This window comes from Silurus meridionalis, chromosome 24 (assembly GCF_014805685.1).
Source record: "Silurus meridionalis isolate SWU-2019-XX chromosome 24, ASM1480568v1, whole genome shotgun sequence".
Classification (NCBI taxonomy): Eukaryota; Metazoa; Chordata; class Actinopteri; order Siluriformes; family Siluridae; genus Silurus; species Silurus meridionalis.
In genome coordinates, this window is record NC_060907.1 from 19,995,276 (window position 1) to 20,016,354 (window position 21,079).

General features: G+C 40.9%; 1 protein-coding gene across 1 annotated transcript; it reads right to left on the reverse strand.

Annotated features, from left to right (window-relative positions):
* Positions 1 to 1,863: 1,863 nt before the first annotated feature.
* Positions 1,864 to 19,438, reverse strand: LOC124377904 (interferon-induced protein 44-like). The gene is made up of 15 exons (XM_046837276.1): positions 19,352 to 19,438; positions 16,790 to 16,872; positions 16,648 to 16,677; positions 15,679 to 15,712; positions 8,750 to 8,948; positions 8,136 to 8,282; positions 7,871 to 8,036; positions 6,891 to 6,965; positions 6,576 to 6,585; positions 4,812 to 4,894; positions 3,814 to 3,986; positions 3,451 to 3,622; positions 2,839 to 2,939; positions 2,036 to 2,303; positions 1,864 to 1,981 (listed from the first exon to the last, which is right to left on the reverse strand). Exons 2-14 carry the CDS (start codon positions 16,845 to 16,847, stop codon positions 2,109 to 2,111), a joined length of 1,443 nt encoding a protein of 480 aa, XP_046693232.1. The 5' UTR covers positions 16,848 to 16,872; positions 19,352 to 19,438; the 3' UTR covers positions 1,864 to 1,981; positions 2,036 to 2,108.
* Between the last annotated feature and the right edge of the window lie 1,641 nt (positions 19,439 to 21,079).

A 21,079-nucleotide genomic window follows, 5' to 3' on the forward strand; every position in this document is an offset into this window, starting at 1 on the left:
TAAACCTGAGCATAAAAGACAAAATGAGACAAACTGAGGCTAATTTCTAAACATCTGCATCGGCATTGGCCAAAGAAAAACCCATATCAGTTGAGCTCTGGTTGAGACCATAAACAAAGCTGGATGTGTGCAGTTAAAATAAAGCTAACACCACATTGGCTTTCTTTACCCAGCATTTTTCTTTTCACTTTCCATTTCATCATGTCTTTTGCACCAAAGTATAGAATGGAATTGCTAACAGTATCTACGTATCAGTAACAGTATTGATAAAATGTAAATTATACCCATCCCTAGTCATAAACTGACATACATGCAAAATAGTAATAATTATTACAATGATGCTTCATTGTTGTTAGATTGTTTTGTTTGACGTTAATGTGGTATACCGTAGTATCAGGCATTTACCAACATTTCATAACTGTCAAAGGCTTTTATTGACAATTACATTAAGTTTATGCAAAAGTGTGGATGTTTGCCTCTGCAGTTCACCCTGACATGCTGTCGGTCATCTTCTGGGTCATATCCTGACTGATAGCAGCCCGTGCTTGGATTTTGAAGGAATTTGTTGGCTTTTGTTTGTCCCTCTGCCTCTTGATGTTCTTAATGGGGATAAGGTCTGCAGGTTTCCTGGCCATGGACCCAAAATTAAGATGTTTTTGTTTTCCGAGAAGCTTAGGCATCACGTTTGCCTTATGGTTAGAAAAGGCATTGTTGGTCATCAAATTGTTCTTGGATGGTTTAGAGAAGTTGCTCTCAGGTTGTTTTTGTACCATTCTTTACTCATGGTTATGCTCTTGAGTGAGCCCACTTCCTTGGCTGAGTAGCAACCCCACACATGATTGCCTCACTGTGCATGCAGATTCACTCACACCTGCCTGCTGCCATTACTGAGCAAGCTCTGCACTGGTGTTGCCCTGATCCTGCAGCTGAATCAACTTTAGGAAATGGTCTTGGTGCTTGCCAGACTTTTTTGGGTTCCCTAAAGCCTTCTTTACAACAATTGAACCTTTTCTCTCAAGATTTTGATGATTAGAAAATTGGTTGACTTTGGTTCAATTTTACCAGCAATATCCTTGTGAATCACTGACATGATGTCAGCTAGTCCTTTTGTGGCACGATTGAGATGCTCTGGAAAAATCTTTTGGGGTTGTGTTTGATTTAATGGTAAAGAGGGACTTTGCAATTAATTGCAACGAATCTGATATCTTTTCATAACATTCTGCAAATTGGCATTATAAAAACTGACAAAAATAATATTTGTCATTCTCAAAACTTTTGGCCACGGCTTTACAATGTGTTCACTCTTATATTTGTACATATTTTTTTAATATAACTATGTATCTGACATTTATGTTTATGGCATTTGGCAGACGTGATTTATATCAGTGGGGTTAAGGGCCTTGCTCAAGGGCCCAGGAGTGTGGCACATTGGTGTGAATGGGATTTGATTGCTCGACCTTCGGATCCAAAGTCCAATACCTTAACCACTAAGCTTCCACCTCCCCCACAAATCTAACATTGTGCTGATGTAATCAATGAATTTCCCACCTGATACAGAAAATGAATGATTAAAAAGAAGATTTGAAGGAAGTTTCTTAGTACTCTCGAGTCTTGGGTACCTTGGGTTCTTTTCTAAGATTATTTCCAATGGCCTACTCCTACTTCTCTAGGCATATAATACTCAATGCGTAAATCTTATTGGTAGCTCATAAAAATGACTTTTTAAATGCTTCGGTTTCCAACGTTATATCTATGGGAGCCAAGTAATATCTGTAAAGCAATACTACAAAGTTATTTGTGTACCTATTATTTATATCACAAAACATGCTTTGTGTACTGGTAAAAATAAGTAGGACTCATAATCTGATTTTGACAGACATTTATTCATTTAATGGCAGAAAGTTACACATGTTCAGTGTGCAGTAGTTATGATTTTAAGCATAAAAATGTTTAACTTTAATAGCACAAACTTAGTATAGTTATATATATATATATATATATATATATATATATATATATATATATATATATATATATATATATAATATATATAATAGCTTTAATAGTGCTAAGCTTGTAAATGTTCCTGTATCAGTTAAAATCAGCCTTCACTCATATTGTTCAGGAGTGTTTTGTTCTGACATTTTTTTTACAAGAGCATCATCAGCAATATTCACAATCTGATCAAGTGCTTTCAGGATCAGAACATCCAGATCATCATCTGTGTCCACCTCCTCATGATAGTTCTTCACAGGGAAAATGTTATTCATTGGAACACCCAGTCGATTACTACACTCTTTCATCTGTTAAAAAACAAACAAAAAGCATTACTATGTATTTTTATATTTGTGTGTGCGCATGTATATGTAAAAAAAGTTTACCACTATGCTCCAAACACTAGAACAAAACAGAGCTTTAAACAGGTTCATTCACAAATGATTAAAAGCAAAATGCATTTGTAAACTGAAAAGAACTTCTTATCCGGATGTGGAACATTCTGACAAGCTTTTTTCTGGTCACAGCAGCAACTTAATAAAAATTCATTGAAAAAGTTAATACTTTATAATTAAATTAAATAGTTTCAGGGGTTTCTCACAATAAATAAATGTCAGAAGTTTTTTGAACTTTTTCAAAATCCCCTAAAGATATGATGCAGTGCTGCAAAGAGCCAAACTGGGGTCTATTTTAAAGCCTTTATGATTTACAGGAGTTTCTTTTTTTAATGATGGCATGTTAAAGGTAATATTCTATAATGTGGTATGTTGATTTGATAAAAAATACATTTTCTATTCATTTATAATTTGTTTATTTCGACCATAACTATTTAATCCCATTTACTTTTTCCTTGATATTCTTGCTGGTGTAGACTTTTCTTAAGTCATCTTGAACCAGTGGACAGGCATCATCCACCTTTGTCATGATGATCACTTGAGGCAAATCTGTACAGTAGTAAGAACAAGTTAAAATCTAATAATTATTATAAGATATGAAACGAGTAAATGATTGTGAAAAATGCTATTATTGGAAAAGTATCAAATGCTGGATGTTAAAACTGTACTTCCTGCAGTGTCTTCCTCTTGTGTCCAATTACGTTAATTGAATTAATCAATGATTACAATTAAACTTCATTCTGAAAGATCCATAAGATAGGTTTATCATTAATGCTGTAGCAGCTATAAACAGATCTCCTTGCAGTCCTCTTTTATATACTCTTCCTGGTGTAATTAATACAAACAGTCCAGCTTTTCATGTTACAGAGAAACCAGAAAGTATAAACTTTTCTTTCCTAAAGGTCAGAGATCTGTTAGTTTTACTTCTGACTGTTACAAAGTGCACACACTGGTGACTCCTTCCATCGATGTTAAAGGTTCCTTTTTGAGTTGTTACTTTAGAAACTACAAACATACGATTTGAAGTTATTTCAGGGCTGCTTCTATAGTAAATACTTACTGTACTTTGAAGCTTTTTCACGGATCAGTTTCATCTTTTGAATAACTTCATCCTTCATGAGTGACACTTTGTCTGCTGCCATGACGTAGACTAAGCAGAAAGTTTGATCAGAAATGTTAGGGTTGCCTCTGTAGTTTACGTCGTCCTTTGACACGGGAGTTGCAGGATTAAACTGAAAATTAGTGAAAAAAATTAATATTAGTGACATTCCTCTGTGCATTTGGCAGGTTTCTACAGAACTGCAGTTGTACTCTGATATTGACTATTTGGACAATGTTTTAACAGGCAATGTATATTAACATTGTATAGCAAACCATGCTAAAAGTAATCATGTTTTATATTGTGACTATAGACTGTTCTCACATTGTGTCCTTCTTTAAGGCTACCCATTACAGCTGCAGCAATGTCTGCTACATGGGCACCATGACCATCTGCAGGTTCAAGTCCCATGATATCATTGAAGACAAAAGGCAAATGGGAGCGGCCCTTCCCCTTGATATAGTGGGTTTTATACTGCAAAACAAAGACACAAATTATATATGATTTGTATTGTAACAGTATATATAATGACATTTATTTGCTGCTCATTCTAGCTCGGGCGTAGACAGTTCTATTATATTCATGCCTGCTGATTTGGATTGTTTGCCTTTTATATAAATAAACTTTTGCCTGTCCTTTCTTTATGTCACAAGACAAAGATGCTCCTCTATCTAGTTACATCTAGCAACGTTAGCCATGAATTGGATCAAAATTTATATACATTAATTAAAATATTTACATTTTAATAATTTGATGTTTGATTTAGTTTGAGCCAAAGTTTTAGTTAATTCGGAGTCAAAACAATTCTACTTCAGCACCTCGTCACTGTGTGTGTTTGGACCTGGATGTACTGTTGTGTCCTCCTCCAAACTACACTAGACTACAGAGCTGCATTACAACAGAGACCAGAGTCCCCAGAGTTTGCTTTTATATAAAATCATTTTTTAACTCACTGTTACTGTTTTTAAGCAAAATAGAAACATTTTATTAAACGGCATGACATTGGACTGCTCCAGTGTTCATTTAAAATGAGCTCTAGAGCACCGTTTTTTTTTTTAAGAGAACTAAAGATTGCTTATCTGGATCACTACTGAGCTTAAGATGTTTTTTTACACTTCATAAATCATCCTTTGTCTGTAATTGTGAAAACGATCTTTGTTTAAATAAAACTGTAGTACATTTGTTTGAATTAAAAATGAAACCAGTGTAGGTTAAGGGACTGGTTCCGGATGTTGAATCAGCCAGAGCCTCACAGGTGATTCGATTTTGGAATACACTATTAACAGAATTTATAAAGCTGGACTTTCCTGCTCCGATTTCACCAATGACCAGAATCCTGACAAACTTAATATCAGGAGAGCTGAGCTGAAAGTTCCTCAGTTTCTCTTCTAAAGTGTCTTTTTTACTAATCACGAACACAGTCACAAAAAATGTTACCAAAGAGAAAGACAAATGTCAAAATAAAATTCATGCATAAAAGTATTAATAAATTTAGACATGACAATTTTTGAGGCTGAATAAAAACACAGCAAAACCACATAGTTAATTAAGTTTGCTCAATTGATCAAAAGGATGTAGACTTTTCTAGTATGGATGTAAATACAACATACTCCCAAAGCATTTTCCTCCACGGCTTTTCAAATTCTAAAAAACAAACCAAAAGTTACACAGATTATATATTTTTGTTCATTTATAAAAATTTATGAAATAAAGCCAACATAGATGTTACATCTGAAAATGCTAAATGTGCTCCATGGTTTTAGTCAAGTCACATCACTTCCTTGTGAATTAGACATTCAGTTTAATTCAGTTGTAGTTGTATAGCACATTTAACAGTAGACATTTTCCCAAAGGCCCATAGAAATCTCATAGAAACAGTATCCAAATATACATTTTAAATGAATTGTTTATTGATGAATATTTATCCCTAACACATTCCTGCCACAGACTAACTCTCATACAAGCGTAAAATTAAAATATTAAACATCATCTAAAAGACATAAGGCTAAAAAGTCTTATTGCTCACTAAACTTACCTGGAACTGGAGAAGGTTCATCTGCAGGTTTGAACTTTTCCGTTATATTTAATCCACTGAATCGAGATGAACACTCCTGATGATACAAACACAAGCATATTCCAAAAATAAATTCCTACAGCTTTCATTCTTATTTTTATGTTCCACACTTCACACTGTTATTACATGTAGAGAGGTTTTAACATCTCACGAGGTTATGGTAATGAATATATATGTGGTAATGAAAATGCACGGTATTGTTATCGCGGACACTTAAAGATACCGTGAATAATTATAGATCCAAATGTAAAATTTACTGCTACTGACTGCTAGTGGAAGAAGACATGTTAGACATGTGGACGGAAAGTGGCAGCCATACACAGGAACACATGTAACATGTTCCTCATCTTCACGACAACCATCCAGTGCAGTTCAGGGAAATACAGGTTAACTGCTGTTTTTCTGCTCTTTCCCGTGTAAATAAAAACTAGTTGAAGTACAGGATGTTAAAATTACATAAACTCTTATTTCCATTTGACATGTAGCTTGTTTCAGCGTAGTTTAAGAATAACCTAGAACTCCACTAGCTATGGAAGACCAGAAGAGATACCAGGAATTGATTGGAAGTGTTTGTTTGTTGATATTTTAGAGTTGTTTTATTTTGCTATTAAATATATTTAAAAACAAATAAAAAAATGTTGGAGGTACTTTTTAATTTAAAATAATTAAAATTGTTTGTAGGAAGAAAACGCTGAAGTTGGTTTGTTTTTACCGTGATAATACTGTATACTGTGTGTGTGTGTGTGTGTGTGTGTGTGTATACGAATATATTTATACTTCATAAGCCACACAGTGTTATATTGATGTCCCTGAGGCTTTGAGATCTAAATCCTTACCTCGGATTCGTCAACATGGTAAGAGGGTCTTTTTTTCACTGCGTCACAGGCGATGTTCACAATTTGATCAAGTGCCTTGAGTATCAGAGCATCCATGACATCATTTGTGTCCATCTCCTCATGGTAGTTTTTCACTGGGAAAATGTGATTCATTGGAACACCAACCAGATTCCTACACTCTTCCATCTGGATAAATACAAACATATAGCAACTGATGCTAAAGGCCAGTGAAGGCTTTCCATAATTGTTTTACTCACTGCTGCATGTGATTTACAGAAGAAGGCTAAACAAACAAACAAACTACCTGCCCAGCTCCTTCAAAAACTGTGTACCTAAAAGATCTGTTGCATTTTTGCAGGCACAGGGTGGTCACACCAAATACAGATTTGTTTATCAAAATGAACATTCTATTTTTAAAGCATTCTTACTTTATAACATTATCACACAGGCCAAAACCTTTTGCAAAGCACTGTACATAACCAGACAGTTACCTTTTTTCTTTAAATCGCGATTAACCAGTGAGCATGCTGCATCCGGTTTCGTCATAATGATTACTTGTGGTATGTCTGAATGATAAAAGATTTGCAATCAATGCAACATGAACAACTTTCTATGGAATCCTTATTGGCAGTATTTCAGTTTGCACTGACTGCTATATTGAGTTAAGATTATATAACGACTGCACCAATATATATTTAGATGTCGGGCCTACTGCAAAATACAAACATGTTTATTTTGAGTGCATTTCTAAACAAATGTTTGAGTCTGAAATTAATGCATGCAGAAACTGGCATTAAAGAATAGAGAATAGATTCTGTGGAACAGTGGTCCCCAACCCCCGGGCTGTTGACTGGCACTGGTCCGTGCTCTAGAATCTTCTATTGAATATTTTTGAATGAAAGAAATTTTAGTTTTTCCATGAAACTCCACTGTGGTGATTGACTTGATCAGGCAAACACTTAGATTTTCACAGGGGCTTGTACCTTCACAAGCTCAACCCTTTTACAGACCCCATATTGGCCTGCACCCATGTGTTTCAAAGCCTATTAAACATACTTGATTTATTATTAGGACATTATCACTTTCTTGACACTTAAGAATAAATAATAAGGGAATAAATATTTTAATACAATGTTGTTCAATATAATATTGTAACCCCAACAAAACAGGAGCTGCCACCCATCTCCCCCACAAATAAATAAATACATTTTATTAAAATATTTATCTATTTATTTATTTGTGGGGGAGATGGGTGGCAGCTCCTGTTTTGTTGGGGTTACTCTCACTTTACCTTTGCAGTAGTAAAAAGTAGATGGTGTTTGAACATGCTTAATAGGTTTTAGACTTGCTCAGAAGAAGCATAATCATAACTTGAGTAAACAAAACCAAACTAAATCTCAGAGTGGAAATTTTACCACGCTGATATTTTCTATATTTAAGACAAAATTATAGTTGATGATATTTTACTTACTCAGTTTTGTAGCTGCCTCACGTATTTTTCTCATTTTATTAATGATGTCCTGTGACATCAGCGATACAGTAGATGCTCCCATAACATTGACCAGGCAGGAGGTTTGATCCTGAAGACTTGGGTTACTTCTGTAGCCAGGGTTATTCATAGCAGAGGCATGCTCAAACTAAATGCATGCCATAGAGAAAAAAACAACAACCCATAAATCACATGATATGTGAACAGTGGTTTAAAATGCAAGGTATAATCAATAATAATATCTTACATTGTATCCTTCTTGAAGAAAGCCACTTAAGGCTTTGATGATGTCCTTTGAATATGCACCAGCTTCACCTTCTTCAAATCCCATGACATCATTAAAAACAAAAGGCAGAGTGGAACCATCATTTCCTTCAATGTAAAAGGTTGTGTACTGTAAGACAAAGTCAAAGGTATTAAATATAATATGTTCTAGAAAGTATTCACCAAGTGGTGATTTTTGTTTTGTTTTGCTGGGGGAATGGTACCAATGCAAAGTTCATAGAGACGTATCTGAGACAAAGCAGATCAGTACAGTAGCTATTGTCTAGTGGTGAATACTTTTAAAAAAATAATTATAAAGTATATTATGTAACATTTAATTTAGCTTCTGTATTCAATTTAATGTTGCTATACAGCTAAATTTTGTTGTTTTATTTAGCAACTTGTTTTATATAAAAATGTAATAAAATAATATATATATATATATATATATATATATATATATATATATATATATATATATATATATATATATATATGTATGTTTGTGTGTATATATATATATATATATATATATATATATATATATATATATATATATATATATATATATATTAAAGTAATTAGTACAATATTTACATTTCTTGTGAAACTTGTTCCACTAACTCCATCAGTAAGAGCCTGACTTGTAATTCGGTTTTGGAAAGCATTATTGACCGAGTTTATAAAGCTGGATTTTCCTGCTCCAACGTCGCCAACAAGCAGAATCCTCACAAACTGAACATTTGGGTGGTTGATCCTTAAGTTCCTCAGTTTCTGTTTCAGTTCATCTTGTTGTCTAAATAAATAAATAAATACACATAATTGATGTAAAACAAAATTGTAAACATGCAGGTAGGTTTTTGCAGTGTAAATACAGCCAGTAAGCATGCATGTAGATAAATGTGTAGCAGTTCCTATTCTAAAAATGCATTAAACAGCAGAATGAAGTTTGCATCTGATCACCCAGACTAAGTATTTTAAAATAAAATCCAACCAGTCCATGTATGATAGAAAACAAAAATCTGTATTCTATTAGCATGAAATGTGTGTAGTACTAAATAATGGAGGTTTCATCTTAGGTGTATGTAAACTGTATGTAACTAATTCGGTAGGACTGCAGTCCGTTCCTGCCACTGGTAATACAGTATATGCCCAAAACTTGATAACCTACTGTATTTATCCATACTAATCACTTAGTATCCTTTCCTTTCCTTGTGCACTAGGGTATCATTTCTACTTCCTACTACACTGCTGCCACAGTCTGGAGATCTTTCAGAGGTACCTCCAGTTCCCTTTCAGGAACTCGAGCTGCGTCGAAACGCTTTGGGAACGCGCCTGAGTGTTCGTGCTCTGAATAACGTGTGTAATCAGTCAAAAATTGGACGCTGGCCGTTATCGATGAGGTGACGTCACGACCAGGAGTATAAAACGCATATGAGAGAAGCCAGCGGCAGCTTCTGTGTTTTCAGAAAGCGCTCTGTGTGTTTGTGTGATTGTTCGTCATATTGTCTGTCAAAAAAAAAAAAAAAGCGGAGAAATCATGAAAGCAGGCGGAAAAATTAAGCACAGTTTTCGGCCGTGCGTTCTTCCTGCCCCCGCTATATTACGGGGGTGATTCGCACAGCTTGTGTGTTGCTTGCTTGGGTGCGGAGCATGCGAGATCGGTTCTCGAAGAGAGAGCTGAGTGTGTTCACTGTGCTCGCATGTCTTTGCGCTCGCTCCGCGCTCGCTCGGCTCTGTTCAATAAAATGGGTGCTCTAACTCCTTCTGGGTCTGGTCCCGCTCTCGCTGAGGCAGAGCGGCGTGCCAGATCCTGGGGTTCGCAGATGGACCTTGCAGAGGGTTTCGAGACGGGTTTTTCCCTATCTCCAGCCTCACCTGCTCTGTCTAGCGCTCGCTCGCAGGATTCGGAAGCACGCCTTTCGGCGGGTTCTTCCCCCTGCCGCGGGGCGGGGCCGGGCGCTGCGATACGGAAGCCGAGGAGCTTACGGAGGTTGTGACGCGTGCTGTTGCCAAGCTCGATATAACTTGGCCGGCTCATGAGCAGGAAGTGCTTTCATCCAGTAAATTAGATGAGCGCTTTCTGACACCTGTGTCACAACCTCCGCGCGGGGTCTTCCTTTTCCCGATCTACACCGAGGTGTCTAGGTCGTGGGTTAGACCTTACTCAGCCCGCCCCTTCACCCCCGCTTCTACTGTGTATTCCCACATATTTGGGCGGAGAATATGGTTATGAGGCTATGCCTCAGGTTGAAGAGACACTTGCCACCTATCTTTCTCCCGGAGTCGTCTCTTCCCTTAAGACCCCGACGTTGCCTACAAAGCCCCTACGCAGCACTTCTGCGCTCGTAGGTAAAGCCTATGCTTCGGCGGGTCGGGCTGCTTCTTCCCTGCACACCATGGCGGTGTTGCAGGCATATCAAACTGACCTGCTGCGTGAGTTGGATGTGGGGGTGCTGTGGATGGCCAGTTCGATGAGCTGCGCCAGACGGCAGATCTGGCTCTCAGGGCCACTAAGGAGACCGCTAGGGCTATTGGCCGGTCTATGGCTGCCCTGGTGTCTACGGAAAGGCACCTGTGGCTCACACTGTCAGACATGTCTGATAGGGACAGGGCCGTGTTACTGGACGCTCCGCTAACTCCTTCTGGCCTTTTCGGCGATTCCGTACATTCGGTGGTCGAGAGGTTTCAGGAAAATAGGAAACAGGCGGCAGCGTTACCTCCCACGCCGCTCGCAAGGGGCTGCTCGGCAGGCTCAGCCCCAGCCGCAGCCCTCCGCCTCCCATCGGGAGGTTCAGAAACGCAGTGTCGCGACTCGCTCTCCCCCTGTGAGGAATCCTGCGCGGCGCTCGGCGTCGAAGCCTCGTGAGGTGACAGATCTGAGGACTGTCATCTCCAACAAAAAGGCTTCGGCAAGAAGATCCTGACACGGAACTTTCTGGGGATCTGGCTGTGGGGGGGCGTGTCACACCGCTTTTTCCGGTGCCCGCCCTGTCCCAGCCCCCTCAGGGACCTGGTCCGTTAACCCTGCCACCCTCGGTGCTTCAGGGCGCGGCCAGCTCCAGCGAGCTCTCTCCTTGGTCTCCACCCGGCATCGCTGTGGTCCAGGAGATCTCGCCTCCCCTAGGACCATCTCAGGGCACGGCCCTGGTTCTGGGCGTTCGGAGGTCAGTCTCGAGGCTGATTCCCTTGAGGCATTTCTGGGAGCTTGGAAAGCTCTCCCAGATGTGTCTCGATGGGTCCTGCGTACTGTAGAGCGGGGTTACTCGATTCAGTTCGGGTCTCCTCCGCCCCGTTTTTATGGGGTTCTTCCCACTCTGGTGGGACGACGGCAGGCTCTGGTCATGGAACAGGAAGTAGTTACTCTCCTCAGGAAGGGGCCATCGAGGTGGTCCCTCCTTCAGAGCGAGTCCGGGTTCTACAGCCGGTACTTCATAGTTCCCAAAAAGGACGGGGGGTTGCGTCCTATTTTAGATCTACGTCAGCTGAACCGCTCTCTCATGCGACTCAGGTTCAAGATGCTGACCCTCAAGCAGGTCGTGCTTCAAATCAGATCCGAGGACTGGTTTGTCACGGTGGATCTGAGAGACGCGTACTTTCATGTGTCCGTCCTACCTTCTCACAGGAGGTTCCTGATGTTCGCTTTCGGGGCCGAAGCTTACCAGTATCGGGTTCTTCCATTTGGCCTTGCCCTTTCGCCCCGTACCTTCACGAAATGTGTGGATGCGGCTCTGGTTCCCCTGAGGTCTCAGGGCATCCGCATCCTCAACTACATCCTAGCTCAGTCAGAGCAGCTGGCGGTCCGGCATCGAGATGTCGTTCTCGCCCACATGAAGGCTTTGGGGTTTCGGTTGAACGCCGAGAAGAGTGTGCTTACTCCTTTTCAGAGAACCACCTATCTCGGCGTCATATGGGATTCGACTACTTTGCGTGCGCAGCTTTCTCCTGCCCGCATTGTGGCCATCCTTGCGGCTGTCTGGAAGGTCAGGGAGGGGCAGCCTCTCACTGTCAAGCAGTTCCAGACACTGCTAGGGCTTATGGCAGCTGCGTCCAGTGTGATTCCACTTGGCCTGCTGTACATGAGGCCCCTTCAGTGGTGGCTCAGGACCCGCGGGTTCTCACGGAGGGGCAATCCGCTCCGTACCATCAAGGTCACGCGGCGATGCCTCGTGCCTTAGATGTTTGGAGATCCCGGTTCCTATCTCTAGGCCCTGTGCTGGGAGTCCCCGGTCGTCGCTTAATGCTAACGACGGATGCATCCCTCACAGGGTGGGGAGCGGTCATGAGTGGTCACTCCGCCAGGGGTCTGTGGGAGGGGCCCCATTTACTGTGGCACATCAATTGCCTAGAGATGCTGGCCGTGCTTCTAGCTTTGAAGCATTTCCTCCCAGACCTCGGAGGTCGCCACGTGTTGGTCCGTACGGACAACACTTCGGTGGTCTCTTACATCAACCATCAAGGAGGTCTGCGCTCACGCCCCCTGTACAGGCTGGCGCGCCAGGTCCTCCTTTGGGCCCAGGGGAAACTCCTCTCTGTAAGAGCGGTTTACATCCCGGGCCGGTTGAATGAGGCAGCGGACGCCCTGTCGAGGCAGGGGTTGAGGCCCGGGGAATGGCGGCTGCACCCCGATGTGGTGGAACAAGTTTGGGAGAAATTCGGCAGAGCCCAGGTGGATCTGTTCGCGTCTCGAGACGTCGCACTGTCCCCTCTGGTTCTCCCTTATGCCTCCGGCCCCTCTGGGCGTGGCCGAGGCTGCATCTGTACGCTTTTCCCCCCGTCGCGCTGCTTCCGGGAGTTCTGGAGAGAGTTCGCCGGGATGGAGTCAGGCTCCTCCTGGTAGCTCCGAGGTGGCCGCGCAAACCATGGTTCGCAGACTTGGTGGCTCTCCTCGAGCACCCTCCGTGGGAGATTCCTCTGAGGAGGGACCTCCTTTCTCAGTTATGGGGTGCCATATTTCACCCCCGCCCGGAGCTGTGGAAGCTGTGGCCCCTGAGGGGGCACGGCTCCGAGGTTCTGGTCTCTCCACCGAGGTGGTAGAGACCATTCTCCACTCCAGAGCTCCCTCCACTAGGAGGTTGTATGCCGGCAGGTGGCGTCTGTTCTGCTCGTGGTGTGAGCACCACCGGCTGGATCCAGTCCACTGCCCAGTTGGTTCAGTGCTGGATTTTCTCCAGGGACAGTTCGCCAAGGGGTTGGCTCCTTCCACCCTAAAGGTCTACGCGTCTGCCATTTCGGCCAAATCATGCCTCCGTGGCTGGGCAATCTCTGGGCAGAGACCCCTTTGTGACGCGTTTCCTTCGCGGCACCCGGAGGCTGAGGCCCCCGGTACGGCCTAGAGTGCCTGGGTGGGACCTGGCCGTCGTCTTGGGGGCCCTTTCTGAGCCCCCCTTTGAGCCTCTAGCCGAGGCATCTTGGAGGCACCTGTCTATCAAAACCGCGTTCCTGTTGGCCATCTGCTCTAAAAAAAGGGTGGGGGACCTGCAGGCCCTCTCCATGGCCCCCTCCTTCCTGGAGTTTACCCCAGGTATGGCTGGTGCCCTCCTTTACCCCGTACGGGTTACATCCCCAAGGTGCCCTCGGTCGTCCCACGGCCCGTTAGGCTACAGGCATTCTATCCTCCTCCATTCCAGGCCCCAGACCAGGAGAAGCTTAACCGGCTCTGCCCGGTGCGTGCTCTGGACACTTACGTCCGCAGGACGGGTCCTTGGAGAAGGTCCCATCAGCTGTTTGTCTGCTACGGCCCTCACAAGAGAGGCTTGCCTGCTAATAAGCAGACTCTGAGCAGGTGGACTGTTGACGCTATCACGTCGTCTTATGAGTCATCTGGTCTCCCGCTCCCTTGAGGTCAGAGCTCACTCCACCCGGTGTGGCTGCCTCTAAGTCTTGGTCCTCTGGAGTTCCCCTCCAGGACATATGTGACGCTGCGGGTTGGTCCGCCCCACTGACCTTTGTGCGGTTCTATAACCTGGACCGCAGTGCCACTCCTGGCCCCTCGGTCCTCCTCTAGCTGTGGTCACATACACACTGGGCAGGTACTGGTCAGTCTGGCGTGATTGGACACTCGTTCCCAAAGCGTTTCGACGCAGCTCGAGTTCCTGAACCCTAATTCTAAAAACATTGGGGCACTGTGTAAAATATAAAGAAAAAAAGAATACAATGTTTTCCCCATTTTAGAGCAACAAATGCTTCCATCCAGAAAACTTTATAAGGGAAGGCCTTGCAAGTCCAGGTGCACGTGGGAACAAAAGCGCGGAAAGTGAATGGGGGCTAATGCTAGGCTAAAGCTAACCCTAACTGGCCTGCTCTACCATCCATCCTGATAGCAATTGTTTGCTCCCTGGACAATAAAGACACCAGCAAGCTACACGGCATGAGTTCAGATGCAGCTCCGTCTTTTTTATGAAGACGTGGCTGAGCAACAGAGTTTCAGAAGCTGACATTCAGCTGGATGGGCTAGCCGCGTTTCGTGCAGACAGAAATGCAGCACTGTGCGGTAAGACTCACAGCTTCGGACTGTGTGTTTACATCAACACGAAATGGTGTAAGAACTTTGCCCTCGTCTACACCTACTGCTCACCGCTAGTGAAGTCTAGGGTTGAGATGTAGACCCTTTTATTTATTCTGGGAATTCACCACCATTATCATACTTGCAGTATACATTCCATCTTATGCTAATGCCAAGGAGGTGCTCTGTGTATGGGTACATACCTGGTGAAGCTTTGATGTTGGCTTGGCAGAGCCCTGTAAACAATATCAGAAATGCTCCTAGGGTGTTGTAGTTCAATGTGTTTGCTTGGCACTGATATACTATTTAGTTGCAAGATGTTTGACAGGTGGTTGCTATTGTATCCCAGTTGGTTGGTTGAAGGCTAGTGGATGGTAGCTTGGTAAAAGAAAGGAACAGCCACCCACTTGAGATCAGTGTGAACCAAGTGGAGGGCATGGACAGTTTCTGATGACTGTTACATCAACACCCTGGTAAAGGAGGATTATCAAAATCTGTTCCACCTTGGATGACTGAGAATTCAAACACCCTCTAAGACACCTGGTTTGGGAACACCCCCAATCAGGACAGACCAACAGCACCAAACAGGACAGGCTGGTACAATAAGCTAAGGAGCTCCCCTCCCTGACCTGCTGTCTATCTACAACAGATGGGACTGGACCAAGGCAGGAAGATGCTTATGGTCTACACTGAACCTTTATAGAAAAGATGTCACCCCTGTTCTATGGCATTGCTTCCTGATTTGTTATTGTTAGAGGTTGTAGCTGCTTTGCTGTGTCTGACAAAGGCAGCTAATGAGTTTCTCAACATGATATTCCAAAACATACAGACAGAAGCACACATAAATACCTAAGAGGAACACACAGGCCTATTCTGAAATGGTCTTACATTTTATCTGTATAAACCATCTTAATTAAGTTACTTATATTTATTTCATTATTTAATAACTAAATAAAAAAAAAAACAACTATAAACCTATTATTCTCAATTCCCTTTTCTTCAACAAAACCTAAGCACTTACCCCCAAGGCATTGTCCTCCATGGTTGATCGAATTCTGAAAAATAAATAATATACAGTATTATTGCTATTTACTGAACTTGTATATTTCACAACATTTTAAGCACTGCTCATATGCAGTAAATATTAGCTGTACTTTGTGACATTTATTTAAACATGGTTTTCGCACTGTTATTTTTAATATATAAAAACGTCTGCATTTTTGTCTTTGACTTTAAAAAATAAAATATAGGCGTATATCTAGGTATATAAAATTTATAAGAAAGCAAACACAATCTTCTTGTACACTGCCAGTCAGCACTTTGTCTTTAAATCACTACTGTGAAAATTCTTAATAAAAAACATATTCTATTAATTTACACAAATTTGTTTTCTACGGGTTTATCAGATTTCTAAATAAAATGCTAGAATAACAATAAGTGTTTGCTACAATATCAACTGGTTTTAGCAGCTTAGCAAATGATCTACAATAACCACACGTTTATTGTAAAAGTTGAATTTATGTACCGGTAGTGATACGCTTAGACCCCAGTGGTCCCCTTTTTCTGTCCATTGTTTCATTCCTTTCATATTTGTTTTTCTTTTCTCTAGGATATTATGGATACATGTTTTGCTGTAATATATATATATATATATATATATATATATATATATATATATATATATATATATATATATATATATATATATTCTTTATTTGAATAAACCTTAAGGGAAGCTTGATCTTCTGACTCCTGTAACCATAGACAAAAGTGTCTATTAAACATTGTCTAGAATTAAAAAGTAATCAGGGAGAAAATAAAGCAAAGGAAGAAATGTAAAAGCTAGCGGCTTGATTTGGCCTTTAACCTGCAATATGTTGTGGCAGTGACCCTCCTCAAGAGCATTAATACTGAAGCAATCCCCAAGTAACAATGAAGCAATGCACATTCCTGGCACATCCAAACTCTACAGACTCTACAGCTAACTCACCTTTAGAAGCTGGAGGACTGCTTTCTGAGTCTGAGGATCCAAAAAGTCAAAAATGTAAAAGTTTGAACAACAATGCAAATGTTTGAATATTAAAACTCAGGAATAAATAAAAATCTGTGTACAATAACTGTAGTTGAATTACCACAGGAAGGTCGAGTGTCACCCAAAAGGTCACGAATAAAGTTAAATATTCCTGCCATGTCCCCTTCTTCTGTTCAGATCCACCTGGTGATGGTTATTTCATGTTAAATTGGTAAATAGTGAACAGAATGGACTAAAGCTCTGTATTCTAATATTCTGAACATGGTTTATTTTGAAAGTGTGTGTGTGTGTGTGTGTGTGTGTGTGTGTGTGTGTGTGTGCGTGTGCGATATAATATTTACAGTTTTAGTAATAAAAAATTAGGACCTCATTCACATGCAAATTTATTCTTAAAATGGTCACAAAATTGACAATGGAGCCAAACTACGAGGCAAACTCAGACCCAGCCTGAGGCGAGCTCTGACATAGGGTGAACTCATTCGCCTTATAAGGCAGCAACACTTTGTTAAAGCTCCTCTGGCACCAATAACAGCCACAAGTCTTTTTGAGTATGATACTACAAGCTTGGCACACCTATATTTTTGGGCAGTTTTCTCCTTCTATGCAGAACCTCTCAAGCTCCATCAGGTTGGATGGGAAGAGTCAGTGCACAGCCATTTTCAGATCTCTCCAGAGATGTTCAATCGGGTTAAGGTCTGAGTTCTGGCTGGAAGAAGAACATTCACGGAGTTGTCCTGTAGCCATTCCTTTGTTATCTTGGCTGAGTGCTTAGGGTCATTTTCCTGTTGGAAGTCACCCCAGTCTGAGGTCCAGTGTGCTCTGTTTTTATCATAGACATCTCTGTATATTTCTGCATTCATCTTTCCTAGATCCTGACGAGTCTTCCAGTTCCTGCTGCTGAAAGATGGTATTGGTGTTGGCCAGGTGATGAGCGGTGAATGGGTTCATATAGACATGATGCTTAGCATTTAGGCCAAAGAGTTCAGTGTTTGTTTCTGATGGGCCGAGAGTCTTTCAGGTACCTTTTGGAAAACTCAAGTGGGTTGTGATGTGGCTTCCGTCTGGCCACTCTTTCATACAGGCCTGATTGATGGAGTGCTGCAGAGATTGTTGTTCATCTGTAAGGTTGTCCTATCTCAACAGAGTAATGCTGGAGCAATTTCAGGGTGACCATCGGGTTCTTGATCACCTCACCTCTGACTGAGGCCCTTCTCCCATGATCGCTCAGTTTTGCCGGGTGGCTTCACCCTAGGAAGATTCCTGGTGGTTCCAAACTTCTTCTATTTACTGATGATTGAGGCCATTGTGCTCATTGGGACAGTCAATGATGCAGAAATATTTCTGTACCCTTCCCCAGATCTGTGCCTCGATTTGTGCTCTGACTTGCACTGTTAACTGTGGGACCTTTTATAGACAGGTGTGTGTCTTTCCAAATTATGTCCAATCAACTGAATTTATCACAGGTGGACTTTAATCAAGTTTCTAGAAACATCTAAAATATGATCAGTGGAAACAGTATGCACCTGAGCTCAATTTTGAGTGTCATGGCAAAGGCTGTGAAAACTTATGTGCATGTGGGTTTTATGTTGTATTTAATTATTATTATTATTTTATAATACATTTGCAAAGGTATTAAATCCTTTTCTCTGTCTATACCCACTCCATTGGTGAAGTCATCCTTACATCCTTACATAGTTTTTCTTACCACTGCTATGCTGATGACACTCAACTCATTTTTTCTTTCCCTCCCTCAGATATCACTGCTTCCTCTCAAATCTCGAAATACCTTACAGACATATCTTTTATGGATGAATGTTTATCAACTACATCTCTGCTCTCCCATTCAGCCACTGCTCATGATCTTGGGGTGACCATGGTTAATCCTGTCCGTCTTCTCATATGTTGCTAATGTGGCTTGTTCTTGTCGATTTTTCTCTACAACATCCGAATGATTCGATTATTTCTGTCCACACATGCTCTTCAGGTTCTTGTTTAGTCTCGTCATTTTAGACTACTGCACCTCTTTGCTGCCAGGCCTTCCACTAAACGATATTCGTCCACTGCAAATGATCCAAAACAATCTGTCCATGTTCTCCCACACCACCCCACTGCTGCTCTTTTAGCAACGGGTGAAGACCTTCCTCTTCCTAAAACATTTGAACAAACACTTTTCCAAGTATGCTTTGTAAAATAAAAAAAAAATAAAAAATAAAAAATTCCCTTAACAGAGTGTATCAACTGATTTATTTTAGCTTGTAATCTAGCATACCAGTGTAGATTTATTCATTACTGGAGGCTCAAAGCACGTTTGTATGTCGCTCTGGACATGGACGTCTGCTAAATGCCGCAAATGTAAATGTATTAAATATGGAAAAAGCAAAGCGCTGTGAATACTATCCGGATGCACTGTTTAAGCACAGTGTTGTGGGTCATGATGATATTGATCTATAAATGCATAAAAAGGTAAAATCTTTTTTAAGTTGCAACATTAAATACAGAAGAAAGAGCGTGAGGGTTAAACTGTCACTGTGCCTCATCTCTCCTGCCTGTTAAACTCTTTATATAAAAGTTTCCTGCCCCCTTTTTCATGAAATCAATAACAGAAAAATAATGCTATCTTGATTTAAGTGTCTGACATGGAAGAATGAGTGTTTGTACTTACCAGGTGAAGTTAAATGTTTTCTTTGCCTAAATGATATTTCTTTTGGACTTTCTGAATGTTTATGCTTGTCTAGAGTGTGGTTAGACTGAGTTGTTTGTCTTCCTCTGCACTAAGCTCCGCCCCTGCAGCCAGTCTCAGAAAGTCAAAAGGAAAATAATCCTTTCAATACTGTAAAAATACTGCAAATAGAACTTGATAAAAGTATGCATGCCTTTAGATCTAAATGTAATTATATCTAAAGGCATGCATACTTTTATCAAGTTCTATTTGCAGTATTTAATGTTGCAACTTAAAGATTTTACCGTTTTTTTATGCGTCTTTCAAATTGCCTCTTATGGCACTTTGGAGCTGACCCTTCTTAGCTGTCTGCATATGCCAATTTCATACCATCTTCAACATCATAGAAAAATATACTTGTAATACTTGATTTTGGTGAATGATAACAAATCTCCAAAGCCCTGCTCTAGGGCCAATTCTTTGCAGAATATTAAATGTTTTTTTTTTTTTAAACTGTTATCAGTATAGTTTCACTTTCTGTTTACTGGAAGTCAGGGGATTTCCAAGAACACTGCATTGTACCAACAGTTCAACTGTTGTTAATATTCATATGTGTTTGTGATTAGTGGGTGTGGTCTTTTTTACTATGTCTTTAACACTGTTAAACAAAAGCATCACTAAAATCTTTTTTTGTAAATTAGCTTTTCATGTAGGACGTTTTGGAGACAAGGTGAGGGAGTTGTGATTGAGATGGTTTGGACATGTGCAGAGGAGGGACCTCACATGATGTTCTCTGTGTGCAGTACTGGCAACTCGCAGTTGCAACTTGTACTTGTGTAAACTCAGGAAATAGGATAAAAAAGGGTTGAATTGAGAGAGATCCAGAGCCTGGACGTGCATAATGTTCACTGTGCTGTAAAAACTTCCGACATTTTGAACAGCACTATGTAGCCATGCTAAAGATGCAATGCACCAGTCTGCTGTTGTAGCTGCATGGTTGACCGTTACCAACCCGATCACTGGCTTTTTCACCTGTGTGACTGACTTGACACCTGCTCCCAGATCATGAACACAACACACTCACTTGTATTGCCTGTTCCACAATTGCCCTGCCTGTCACATAGATTTTTATGTGCAACCGGTTGTAACACAGCCATGCTTAAGTAAATTTCAACATGGATTTCTTCTTATTTAACATGTACACAGACATTTCATAAAACATTAGGACCCCAAAGTCATGGAATTTTATTGGTAAAAATGTGTAAGAACCCTGTTTACAAACCCCACCTCTTTTCTCAGACTCTCACACACACACTCACACACACACTCACACTCCTTGAAAGAGCATAATTCACAGTAAACTGAAAGTGAGTGTTTGTTTTTGATCAATTACATTAAATTTACACTTTGTGGGCTGTAACACTTTGTATTCCCCTGCTTTGGAGGTATTTGTTTCTAATGGTTTTAGCTATTTTCTCTACTTCTGAAATAATCATATATAAAGTTATGTAGTACATATAGAACAATATTTAAAGTGAATTATTTGTATTATTTGTATCTGATATACATATTTGTGTAAATATTGAAAACAAATAGAACTTTAAACATAACTGATTTTAAGTGGATTATATTTATTCATTTTAAGAGAAAAAGTTACTTAAATCCAGGGTTCAGTCGGCATAACTCAGTGATAATGTCAGTAAACAGAAACACAAAACAGTTATTAGTTAA